At 40.5% G+C, this 12,727-nt stretch overlaps 2 protein-coding genes across 3 annotated transcripts in view; one reads left to right on the top strand and one right to left on the bottom strand.

Moving 5' to 3' along the window:
• Window positions 1–827: 827 nt before the first annotated feature.
• agtr2 (angiotensin II receptor, type 2) lies at window positions 828–8,157 on the top strand. 2 transcript variants are annotated; one of them, XM_046320568.1, is made up of 2 exons: window positions 828–3,119; window positions 5,575–8,157. In XM_046320568.1, exon 2 carries the CDS (start codon window positions 5,623–5,625, stop codon window positions 6,730–6,732), a length of 1,110 nt encoding a protein of 369 aa, XP_046176524.1. In that variant the 5' UTR covers window positions 828–3,119; window positions 5,575–5,622; the 3' UTR covers window positions 6,733–8,157. The 2 variants fall into 2 exon arrangements, with proteins under 2 accessions (XP_046176524.1, XP_046176523.1); XM_046320567.1 differs by lacking the exon at window positions 828–3,119 and adding an exon at window positions 3,944–4,095.
• Window positions 8,158–9,384: 1,227 nt separating this feature from the next.
• LOC124008975 (teneurin-1-like) overlaps window positions 9,385–12,727 on the bottom strand; it is a 190,930-nt gene continuing 187,587 nt past the window's right edge. Inside the window, exon 32 of the mRNA XM_046320569.1 lies at window positions 9,385–12,597. Coding sequence (XP_046176525.1) covers window positions 11,842–12,597 — 756 coding nt within the window. The 3' untranslated portion in view covers window positions 9,385–11,841. The remainder of the gene's footprint in view (window positions 12,598–12,727) is intronic.

The following is a 12,727-nucleotide window of genomic DNA, read 5'->3' as shown; positions in this document are numbered from 1 at the left end:
AAAATCTTATTGAATGAAAACTCCACGAGAAAATCTGTTGGCCAGCAAGTGGGAGGGTTTTCAGCAGTTTAATTAAATGTATTCTGTGCGCGCAAGGGAACCACGCCTGCAAAGCCCATTTTTATTTTATTTATTTCACCTTTATTTAACCTGGTAGGCCAGTTGAGAACAAGGTCTCATTTACAACTGCGTCCTGGCAGTTGTAAATTAGTTACCCAACTGCATAAGGTAAAGCCTCGTTCACATTACCCATAGGCATTCTGTTACGTTGCACTCTGTTTATGGCGTGCATTTCAATGGGGACGTTGCATTTCAATGGGGACGTTCACAACGGAGTGGAATGCCCCCCCCCCCACGGACACTACGTACTTTGACATTTTCAAAATGTTGTTTCTTCAGTCCAGCCAGAGTCCGTCAAAGAACAAGAAGTTACCAAACCAACGATAAATATGAAAAGATGTGGTTTTCGTTGATGGCTTTATAGGATAGCTAGCAACTTGTAAACAGTTACCCATTCTCAAAAGAGTACTATTTTAATAGTAATGTTAAATAATACACATTGGCTGTTAAGCCAATTATGTTATGACTGTTGGCTCCCGTTTTAAGGTTATTGGGATAGTTCTGTTTGTTTTTGATGATAATTATTATGTGGAGGTTGCTAGCTACAGTAGCATCTTCAACCGAAGCTAGTTTTACTTGCTATAGAGTTAGAGGAAAACATAACTAAACAAAACCTGTTTTATTATCACCTGAAATAATATATTTATCCTGTCTTGAATGAAAAGTTCATATTTTTCAATCTCTGATGAGAGACAGGCTGTCTTCTATCTTGTGTTACAAACACTCCACTTGTCGTTCAGTAGCGGGGCAGGACTCAGTGAAGATGTTGTACTGCAATGTGTACAGCACATAAGTCTGACTGCGTAGGAAATGTACGCCTTTCCTAAGTCTGAATTGGGCCCATAGTGAGTAGTGGCTACATAAGCAATAGAGGATTTCTTTTTCATCATTGATATTTTGGTAGTGAACACTGAGTTTACTGTAGCAAAACCTTATGCCAGATTACCATATAATTTAGGTCCACATATGTGGATTTTTCTGAGAATTTCTACCTCATCTCCAGTAGACTACTTGGATATTTAAAGATACCACCACCTCACTTGCATCTGGCTCTGCTTGTTCCTCATGCATACTAGGAGGTTTGGAATTCCATCCTCTTTGAAGTGCAACATGAACTTGTTGACTTGGCTGGCTGAGAGGGAGGTGAGTAATGTCTACATCCTCCCTAATCCTAATGAGAGATGGCTGTAATGAGATCTACAGGACAGATATCCTCCCTGTTACCCTGACACCAGGTCACTACTCTCCCTCCATACCTCAGCCACCGCACTCAACCTGGACTCAGGGGTAGATGTAGTATAGTAAATGTAAACCGGGACACTCCAATTAGTGTAATATGTTACGTTTCGTTAAATGTAAACCGGGACACTCCAATTAGTGTAATATGTTACGTTTCGTATGGTATGTATTAATTTGTGGATGTTCATCATCCATTTTGTATATGTTACGATTTACAGTTTGTATGATGTTACGAATTGCAATTCGTACAATATGATAATTTGCAAAATGTATATGTTACAAATGACAATTTATGGCTAATGTTAGCTAGGTGGCTAATGCTAACATTAGCTAGGTGGCTAACGTTAGCTAGACTATGGGGTAAGGTTAAGAGTTAGGTTAAAGGGTTAGAGGAAGGGTTAGTTAACATGCTATGTAGTAGGAACAAAATCAAAGTAAGTAGTTGAAAAGTTGCTAATTAGATACAATTGTCATTGATGACCTTTTTGTTCGTGTTATAATCCCATCCACCCTGACCAACCACCCTACTTTCATTTTTGCCCTTAAGTAACCTTCTGTTTTATGTAACTATACCAAACGTAACAAATCATACTAATTTGAGTGTCCAGAATTTACATGTACTATGTTACTTCTAGTCTATGGGACCAGGCTGTCACACTACACCGTTCAACAATAGACATGGATGATTCATCTCCTTACTGATCACACAACGTTATCTAGTCTGGCAGCACCTTACCCAATCACTGCTCACCTTTGAGAGGGTTCTTGTGTATTGTTACAAATCAAATAATCATAATGCTCAATTTTCTGTAATTTCAGAGCTGTAATTTCTGTCATTTCTATTAAGCTTTTGACACCATAACACTCAAGATGCAGTCAATATGATTTACAGCAATCAATATGATTTACAGCAATCAAGATTTGCAATTGATGTCATCCTTCATCATGCAGTTCAATTCTGGACTGGCCTCTTTTAGGGAAATCAAATCAGCAGCACATGGTGAGGAGAACATCTCTAACTGTTCTTTTATATAATGTGTGAGATTTTCACCGTCCACTCTGCACCCCCAGTAAGATTCTCTTGAACTCTGATAGAAGAGTTTTGGACTGAGCCTGTGTATGAGGTGCTAATCCAAACTAAAACCATGTCATGGGATTTATAGGGGCAATCTGCAGTTCGAACAATAACAAAGTAGGCACTCCACCACTGATTTGGTAAACAGCTGAGGCATGGGGCTGGATAAATGTAACCACTCCCAAAGTCACGGACAGAGCTATGGATAGAAGGACTGACCATCCATCATATCAAAAGTATAGTTTTATTCATGATTTGAGGCTGTACAGTGTTTGTTTACATTGTTTGCAAACATTGGGGTAAAACAAGTTTATTTTAGGTTCTGATTGAGTACGACAGTGGAGCTAAGCTCATAAGTTATATTCTTCAAGAATCAATGGGTCTATATCATTAATTTAGAAGTCGAAATATTGATGTTTTAACTGCAGATTGTCCCTTTAAGTGCCCCTGTACTATGTCTCTAGACGTCAGATTGTTTTTATGAGGGGAACGGGACATAGAGGAGTGACGAATGCCTGGCCTGGCCCATAATGCTGGCATGTGGTCAAGTTCCTCTTTCATAGACATGGATGACTCCCTATGGGCCAGTGAGGGTATAAAAACCACAGAACCAAGTCTTCTTACAGCCAGTGTTCAGGCAAACGCATCACGGGACTAACTTTCACTGAACAGGAGAAGATATAAGGTAAATTGACTTCATGTGAATGTTATAGTGGCTTTGAGATGTTTAAATAGTCATTTTTATGTTAGCTTGGAAGAAAGTTTTATCTCAGGGATTCATTCAGATTGTACATTCTAATTGTATTGCAGAGGAAAATTATATGTAATCAGTATTAAAAATGATGCTCTCTATTATACTTTGTCTGTTATTAGCCTCATTATTAGTGCAGAGTATTTTAAAATAACTCTACAGAGAATATTTGAGTGTTTTTCTCAATTTCAAGAGCTGAACTGTACTCTGTTAAGAACTCCTTTCACAGGTTTAAAAGTTTAACATATTGCTAGAACGTTTTGTCACACTAAAGTTGATACAGTAGAACTGTATTACTTATATAACATCCATAAATGATTTTCAATATGTAAAAACTAATGATACATAACACACCGAAGGTATTCAATTTTCTATACCCAATGTGACAAATGATTTATATTTGGTCATAAATTGTATCTACAGTACCTCCAATTATATTAGTTTCAATTGACACTCAGTGTACAGAACATTAGGAACACCTGCTCTTTCCATGACATAGACCAGGTGAAAGCTGTGACCCCTTATTGATGTCACCTGTTAAATCCACTTCAACCAGTGTAGATGAAGGGGAGGACAGGTTAAATATATATATTTTTTACATGGATTGTGTGTGCCATTCAGAGGGTGAATGGGCAAGACAAAATATTTAAGTGCCTTTTGAACAGGGTATGGTAGTAGGTGCCAGGCACACCAGTTTGAGTGCCTCAAGAACTGCAACGCTGCTGGGTTTTTCCACTCTCAACAGTTTCCCGTTTGTATCAAGAACGGTCCATCACACAAAGGACATCCAGCCAACTTGACACAACTGTGGGAATCAATGGAGTCGACATGAGCCAGCATCCCTGTGGAACGCTTTCAACACCTTGTTGTGTCCATGTCCCGACGAATTAAAACTGTTCTGAGGGCACAAGTGGGTGTAACTCGATAATAGGAAGGTGTTCCTAATGTTTTGTACACTCAGTGTATTACATATGTAATAAATATTGAGATATAAATGTAAATATATTACATACATGTACAATAATTTCATATAGAATAAAGGTATCCAAATCACCTTATCATTGATGTTGCTCTACTTTTATCACACTTTCAAATATAAAATGGTATTTTTTTAAATAATAGGTAAGATCTTAAAAGATCTCCTGAGGAACGCAGCAGCCAGCCAGTCACCATGCTATGCAACATGCATTACTTTTCTATACTGCATGTGCTGCTTGTTGCTTAAACCAGGGGTTCCTAAACTTTTTCACTTGGGGACCCCCTTCCAGCATTGGGGAACATCCCGCGTACCCTCTGCGTGTGTGCGCCACGTCTATTTCTATGGGCACAAGCACTGTTTATGACACGAACTGTTCACCCCCCTCTTGTTGGTGGACAGAATTTGGCAGGTTTAAAGCCTATTTCCTGCAATTCTACACCATTTGTAATGGAGTGCAAAGAAAATTGAGTAGTTTTAATGCAAAATTTCTTGCAATTCTATACATTTTGCCATGTCTAAAGTGTATTCATGTGTTAGTGACCAAAACATTTCAACAAAATCTATGGGTTAAAAAATCTAAATAAATAAAAACGTTAGCTGACATGGGCTAGTTGATCTGGACATTTGACAAGTTATAAATAGCTCTATAAGGTATGTAATGACTGACATGCCAAGCGGAACTGATGATTCGCTACCTCATTTCGAAATTGGACCTTGTGCATTCTACTAATACAACTTTCAAGAGTGATTTTAAAGTCGGACTGAGTTCCTCACAGTTTGGGAACCATTGGCATAGACTACTGCATGTAGGGGAGTTTCTCATGCAAAGGGACACTGGAGAGGGGATTATATCCAACCCCAGAACCCCCAGAGCCCTCTAAAACAACCAACCACATGTTCCTTCTGTCTCCTCCTATATAACACTATCCAGATGGACTCCAGCCTGCACAGAGGAGGACTATCCAATACATATTCGCAAAACAACACCATCCAAATAGCAAGTCCCAAATGGGCTGTACAAATGTATTTCTTTTTCCGTTAGGTTCAGGACAAATGAAAATGGTTTGGGGTTTCTTATATCTGCTGTTAGAGGGGCTAGAAAACTACAGAATAACACCCTATAATACGATTATTTTACATACGGCTATTATCGCAAAAATATTTGGCTGTCATCAGAATGTAATATATTCAGTCTTGGCTGAGAACACCTCATTCTTCAGTTGGCCCACCCTGTATGTGTCTACTAACATTGAGCAATTTCTTACCATGCTTGCCAAAACTGTCTCATTGTGTTTTAGTTACTGACTAGATACTTACTAGTGCATGTATTTTAGGTTACAGATATTTGATTTTGTTAGGAGACTTTGTTTCTCTAATTTAAAATGTTGCTGATTTTCTGTTATCTTACAGGCCTTAGTGGGAGTTGGCTGTAAAAGCAATCACGGACACAGAGTACCCATGGCATCGACACACTCTAACCTCTCAATGGCCACCAACTCGTCAGCAGATTTAATGATCAATTCTTCCTCATGTGATTCCATCTCCCCCTCTCTGCATCAGAACAAGCTGATCCCCACCATCTACAGTGTCATCTTTGTCCTTGGTTTCGTGGGCAATATCTTGGTGGTGTTTGTGTTATGTCAGAAGTCCAACCGTAAAACAGTGGCCAACACTTACATTGTAAACTTGGCCCTCTCAGATCTGTTGTTCCTGATCAGCCTGCCTTTCTGGGCAGTCTACTACTCCTTTGACTACAACTGGATGTTTGGTGGGCTGATGTGTAAGCTATGTGGCTGCCTCCTCTCCCTGAACGTCTACGCCAGCATCTACTTCATCACCTGTATGAGTGTGGACCGATACAGAGCCATTGTCTATCCCCTCCAGTCTCAGTGCAGCAGGAACCTGTGTCGGGCACGAGTGGTCAGCGGTGTGATCTGGACCATCGCCGGCCTCATGACCATCCCCACCATGGCCTTCCGAGACACCTACCACCTGAAGGAGCTGGGGGTCACGGCCTGCGTCCTCATCTACCCACCTACCCAGCCCTACTGGTTCCCAGGCCTGGCCCTGACCAAGAACATCCTGGCCTTCTTGGTGCCCTTCACAGTCATCGCCAGCTGCTACTGCCGCATCGGGAAGCACCTCCTGGGGGGACAGCCCAGCCTGGACAAGAGTTCCAGCAACCTGGACCGCGTAATGAAGATGGTGGTGGCTGTGGTGCTGGCCTTCTTCGTCTGCTGGTTCCCCTTCCACGTGCTGACCTTCCTGGATGCCCTGAGCACCCTGGGGGTGATGCACAGCTGTTGGGTGCGCCAGGCCATCATTACCCTGATGCCCTTCACCCTCTGCCTGGGCTTCTCCAACAGCGCCATCAACCCTTTCCTCTACTGCTTTGTGGGGAACCACTTCCGGGAGCAGCTGTGGCGGCTGTATGAGGAGAAGGCTCCCAGGCTGTCCCAAAAGAGAGACTCCATCAGCACCAGGCTCAGCTCCTTCTCCAGGAAGCTCAGCGACCTCAAGGACACAGGGCCACTGGAGACTCTGGACCAACACAGTAGGGGCCCCTAGTCTAGGGAGGTTACATGGCAGGACTATGAGAGGCCTGTCTTTCAGATGTGTAACAGTTGACACCGGGGATCCTGAATAACCCCCCGTGCCTAGTCTCCAGGGGACGTTAACCCCCCTATCTACTCCTAATTAGGGACAACCTGCAGGCTGGACAGAGGGAATATAAACATAGATTTAAATGTCAGTTTAACATCCCATGCCACCAAGCTCATGTTAGGGGGAAGGGATATTATATCACCAAATCTACAGTATATGTGCTGGGTAAACCTGTCATGTTTTCTGAGATACACAGGCCAGTGTGATAATAAGTGTGTGAAATATACAACTGCAGTGTATGTGCCTTTGTACTAGTTACAATAATGTGGTATGTGTATGTTGTTTTTATTGTATATAAGAAACAAAAATATGTCAATGAACACAGAGCCTTCTAAACGGCAAGAAAAGGTCCATGCAAACATCTACTGTGAACTGTATAATTTGTGTCTCTTGAACCATAATTAACATTGTATTGTGTCAAATGTACAACCATTATCAGGATACGCTATGAATGATATGTTTTCCAGTCACTCTTCATTTGATATAAAATAACAATGAAAGCCAGACAGTAATGACGGTCTTCTTGGTGTGAAAACAAAACATATATTCAGTTAAGGCCATGATCAAGTTGAACATGGGAAAGCCAGGAGTTGAGTTTGCATCACATTGTAGCAATATGAAGATGCATTTGATTGTTTGTCATACAATCACAACTTGCTGTTTTTTTTCTCCTGACATTTCTGTTTGCAACAGTAATGGAGGCAAGGACATAGACTGAGTAACAAGCATTGATATAGGCAGTTGTACTGCCACTCTGTGGCTGGGTTTGATAACTGCAGGTGCAAAGGAATTCTCCCGGATTGATAATTGCGTAGTTTTTATTTCAAATTGTAGTTTTAGTTATTAAAACCCTTACAGACCCATCATATTATCATCTAATATGGTCTGAACATTACAATGAACAGAATAGGGAAAAACAAATCAAGGTGACGTACATGTAAATACAGGTACTGTACTTCAATACTGATTCCTGATGGGTTTTCCTAATGACCAGAGAGTACAGATGTAGGATCTTAATTGGATCACCGTGTTGCATGAGAGTGTATTGGACTTATTTGAGGTTTAAGAAAGCTTCTGAAGTTTGTAATTTCCACTTTGAAATTTCAGATTGATTTTACCTTTCGAAAAATGTGTCAACAACCCCTGCAATCTTCTTTTCATTAATTAGAATTCACATTTCCTGTTGCTGCAGGATTATTTTCCTGCTGTAGCAAACTGGCTCAAATTAAGATCCTACATCTGTAAGCCTATGTGTGATCTTTTCTTTCCTCTTAGGTTATGATATGATTTCCTGTTGATGCTACCGTACTGTAAATACTACCATACCGATTGTGTGTCAGTGCTATTCATTCATAGTGATGGCAAGCTTCAGTGTGATAGAGCATGTGTCTGTTTACCATGGAGTTATCAGCAAGGCCACTACTGAGAGGATCCTGGGTGCAGTGGGGAGAGATGGGAGCCATCTACTCCGAGACAGTGAGAGTGAGGCCAATACCTACCGCCTATGTGTTCTGTGAGTACTTGAACAGTATTGTTGATCCATCGTAGGTTTAGTTATTACCATTTTGATTGACTTTAGCTATAAATTCACATTTGCATCAATGCTGTTGTGACAAAAACTCATCATTTCTCAGCAAGGCGGTGGATAACAACTTTACAGAATGAAAACAACAGATGGATGATATGACATGCTGTTTTGCATGACAAATACGCACCTGTGTTTCTATCTTTCTGGGTTGTTCCATTTAATTTGAGTCCAATTTACACAGACTCCCGAATACCGTAAATATTGGACTGTAATGTACTGTACAGTACGATTACACTTAATCACTTTTCATTGAATCGCTGTTATCATATTTTTTAGCTATTTTCGCTTAAATATTTTTCTGTTATTTTCACTGAAAGATGCAAAGATGTCTATACCTACAGTATTCCAAATCTAGGAGGGGCCCTGGAAAGTTAAGATAAATAATAAACATGATATCAATATCCATTGGTTAGCAGTAGATTACCACATGGGAACACATGAATTACAACAATATACTGTACAGTCATACACATGTTCTTACATTCCAATTATAGAAAACACATCCCTTAGGAGGTATGGCCTCAAAACGCTACAGAACATACAATATTATAACACGTTAATGAGGTATTAGTGACAAAACCTCAGTTATTTTGGAAATAGCAAATGATCCCGACTTGACCTGAATGAACAGATAAGGCGTTTCTGTGTTTCAGATGGAGGGTAGAGTACAGACACCATTATTCAGGACGATAAGGAATCTGATAGCTGCCTTTGGAAATCCATCTGACGATGCCCCTCCTCTACCCTGTGGAAAACCAACACACTAACACTGACCAGCAGTACCTATGAGCTGATGGCTCCTCTTCAAAGATACACACTTTGACAACAATATATATATAAAACAGTGAACCGATTCAATTTAAACAATTTGTGTTTGATTATTTTCATGGACCAGCTAACAATTTAAACCACGGAATACGCTCATATTATTTCATAATACAATGAAAGAAACAACATCAAAACATATGGATAAAGAATTTGCACATTTATTTATTAAAAGTCAAACCTTCAAAGTACCTTGTTTTTAATATGAACTTTCCACACCCAATATATTAACTTCTTCTCATTATTTACACCCACTTCCTGGAGCACTTGCAGAAAATACATGCCTCTTGGTCAAAGCCCAGAGTAGAAAATGCAATCAAGCAATATCAGTGTTTTCATACCATACAAATGTATCTTGGCAATCACCCTGTCTTGGTTCTCGGAGTTACCCAACTGAGACAGTATCATCAATATGAACACCAATGGGCAGAGCATTATTCATTATATGGAGTACTATCAATTCATTTACCCAAAATATGTTATATAGTATACCATATAGCCTATATTTTGTACAATTCATTTTTGCAATACACCCCAATGACAATTAAAGTAAAAAACAACATAAGGTTGCACAGAATTATATTTTTGATGAACTGGACAGTATTAAAGTGAATATCAGAATATAGGGTGTTTGTCTTTGTACTCCATGCTTTTGGTTCAGCCTTTTCCACAGTGTTAATGTTTCATTTCTGTATGAGAAGCATGGAAAACAAATGTCAGTACACAAACCATACACATCCCGATTATAACAAATCCTTAACAATAGAACCAAATTGTGGATATGGGTCTGGATAACTGGACACGCGTTCACTCTTCCCTCTTCTCCAGCTCCAAACATGTCATACTCTTAGTCCAAAATTAATACATCATAAATACTTCAATATCATCCCAGACTTGAAAGTTTGTCTTTGGAAATAAGAAATAATGAGGATTCTTAGATGTTTCAAAGGACTGAGTAAACGATTGACGAACTAAGGCTTGTTTAATTGGGGCTGCATTCAACATATTTCAGCTGTTGTGAAGACGGTGTAATGTTATGCACATCTAATTTCCTCAAATGTCTGGTGGAATACTAGACGCCGAGGCATACGGCATTAAGGAATTTTTACAGAAGAATGACATGCTGAAACACAATGTGACTTTGTAGTAAATTAAGCACAGACCAAATACATGTTGAGTAAATATTTAAAAAATGGATGTTTCCAGACTGTTTTATCTGTTTTTAAACAGCTACTCAATGTGTGCATTTCTCTTTGAAAAATCCTCCTCCACATTCACTACATTTGACCCGTAACTAGGACACAGTCAGGCTCCTTTAAGCTACCCACTGTGAATGTGTTCTATTTTCTTTCTGCTTTTCACTCTGTTCTGATATGTAAAGTCTATACGACCCACTTGATAACTGTAAGTGGGCCTTCTACATGTATGGACATTTTTTACAAACGTATCATCGTTTCAGTACAATTCTTACACAACTCATTTGTGACGTTTGGATTTCACATTGGCGGCAGAGACTTATCTACTGCACCGTCTGCCAATTGACTTGCTAGCTCAGATATAACTGATCGGGACTGGGAAGGAGTGCCTTGTAATGGCATCAGAATAATTAAGGTACTATGAATGTAATATCTGTGAATTACAATATGAGGTTTTCTGTCACATTTACACTATGATTTAGCACTTTGCACAGGGCACTATAGTCTGCCCTGCAAGCTCCACTCCATAAGGAATCTAGTCCAGTACATAAATAATAACACTTTTCATGGTATGGAAGGAGATGTTTTGATTAAATTGTCATCCTTCAACGTTTTTTTTAAGAGCAGAAAGGCACAAGCTCCACCCAGATAATACATTATATTTTACAATAAGCAATTTGTAAAAAAGTAAACTGTACTGTACAGGTTTTCAGCATGAATACTTTTTCCTGTTGCTCTGTGTAACTCCAGTGATCAATTCTATTGATAGGATTAACGATTAATAATCAGTAACAACACATTATTAAGTTAAGCACTTGTATCTCGCTAAAGCACTTGCTATATACAATGTCATGTGTCTAAACCCACACAATCTACTCCATTGTACCACCAGAACTTTAAATACACAGAAAGCAGCAAAATTCCAGATGCCAGTGAGTCTCATAGTCACAAGAAGACAGTAGCTGTCACTGCCATTTCTCAAGAGATCGCAGACAGATATGCACTCTATAAACTGAAATGACAGCAATTCACTACACTGTTATAGATACAGTATGTATAAAGATTAATTATATGGTAATGAACTTGATACGGAGTCTGTCATTTCAGATTCAGCATATCTAACAGCTTACAAAGTAGGTCAAATTACATAAGCTAGCCAAGTAACTCCAAAATGATAGACAGTCAAGAGTTTCAAATGATCAATTCATTCTCAGAAGAAACAAAACAATCAGAACACAGGTGAAACAAAATACCATCATTTGTCACTTAAAGGCAGTTGTCTTTTTTTTGTATATTTATCGTCATCATTCTAGAAAAAACGGTACAACAAATCATTGTATGTCTAAAAACAGACTGTCTTTGGTGAAGGGGAACCCACGGCAGTAGTGAAGCACGATGCCGCTGTTACCTCCTCCCTATTTCACTTTGCCTCATGAAGTGAATGTTGTTGGCACTGTCAGAGAGCTCCAGGTACTGCTCCACGGGGAGCACGAAGTAGCCGTCATAGCCGGGAACCTGTCCAGTGGTGAGCAACTGCTGCCTCTCTCCTTCTGTCCAGAGCCTGGAGCCCTCCTCTCCTTCATCCAGCCTCCTCTGCTCGATGACCCAGGCCTGCTCCACCGCCCTCTGCCGGGCCACCTCCAGCACATGCTCCCTCTCCTCTTCCTCTGTGGCCCCGTAGCGGATGTTGAAGCACAGAGTCCCGTGCTGCATCTGGATGTCAGCAAAGCGCCTAGTCCTCCCATCCACCACTGTCGTCATCTGGGACACGGTCACGTTGACGCCGTTCTCCAGGACGCGACCCGCTCCGTTGTGGCCAACCACTCCCAGGTCCCCCTCCAGCAGGCCAGGCTTGACAAAGTAGTGAGTGTCCAGACCGTTTACCGTGAAGTGCAGGCCAGATAGGTAGAGCGCGTGGTTTAGGACTGCTGCCACACGCCGGCTGTCCTCGCTTGCAACCCCAATGATTTCGGTGGTGACAACATTATCTCTGATGGCGAACTTGACACCCTTTCCAAAGATGGAGGAGATAGCAGAGAAGCGGGGCCTCCGGCCATGCCACGCCCCCAGCTGACCAGTCATCTTACTCATAGGCAGTCGGTCCAGAGAGATGAAGTTCTTTAGGTGTTTCTGCAGCTCACACTGGATACCCAACAGAACCTGGCAGACAAACACACATGGGATGGTTATCTAATGATAATTAAGGATTTTCAGGTCATCTAATATCTAAGGACCATACATGGCTGGAGATTAGGCTCTGTTAGACTAGGCCTAGTCTAGGTTTAGCTCA

The sequence above is a fragment of the Oncorhynchus gorbuscha genome, linkage group LG02, assembly GCF_021184085.1.
Source record: "Oncorhynchus gorbuscha isolate QuinsamMale2020 ecotype Even-year linkage group LG02, OgorEven_v1.0, whole genome shotgun sequence".
In the NCBI taxonomy this organism is placed as follows: domain Eukaryota; kingdom Metazoa; phylum Chordata; class Actinopteri; order Salmoniformes; family Salmonidae; genus Oncorhynchus; species Oncorhynchus gorbuscha.
The sequence above is the reverse complement of the archived record's forward strand: the minus strand, read 5'-3'. Positions and strand labels throughout refer to the sequence as shown.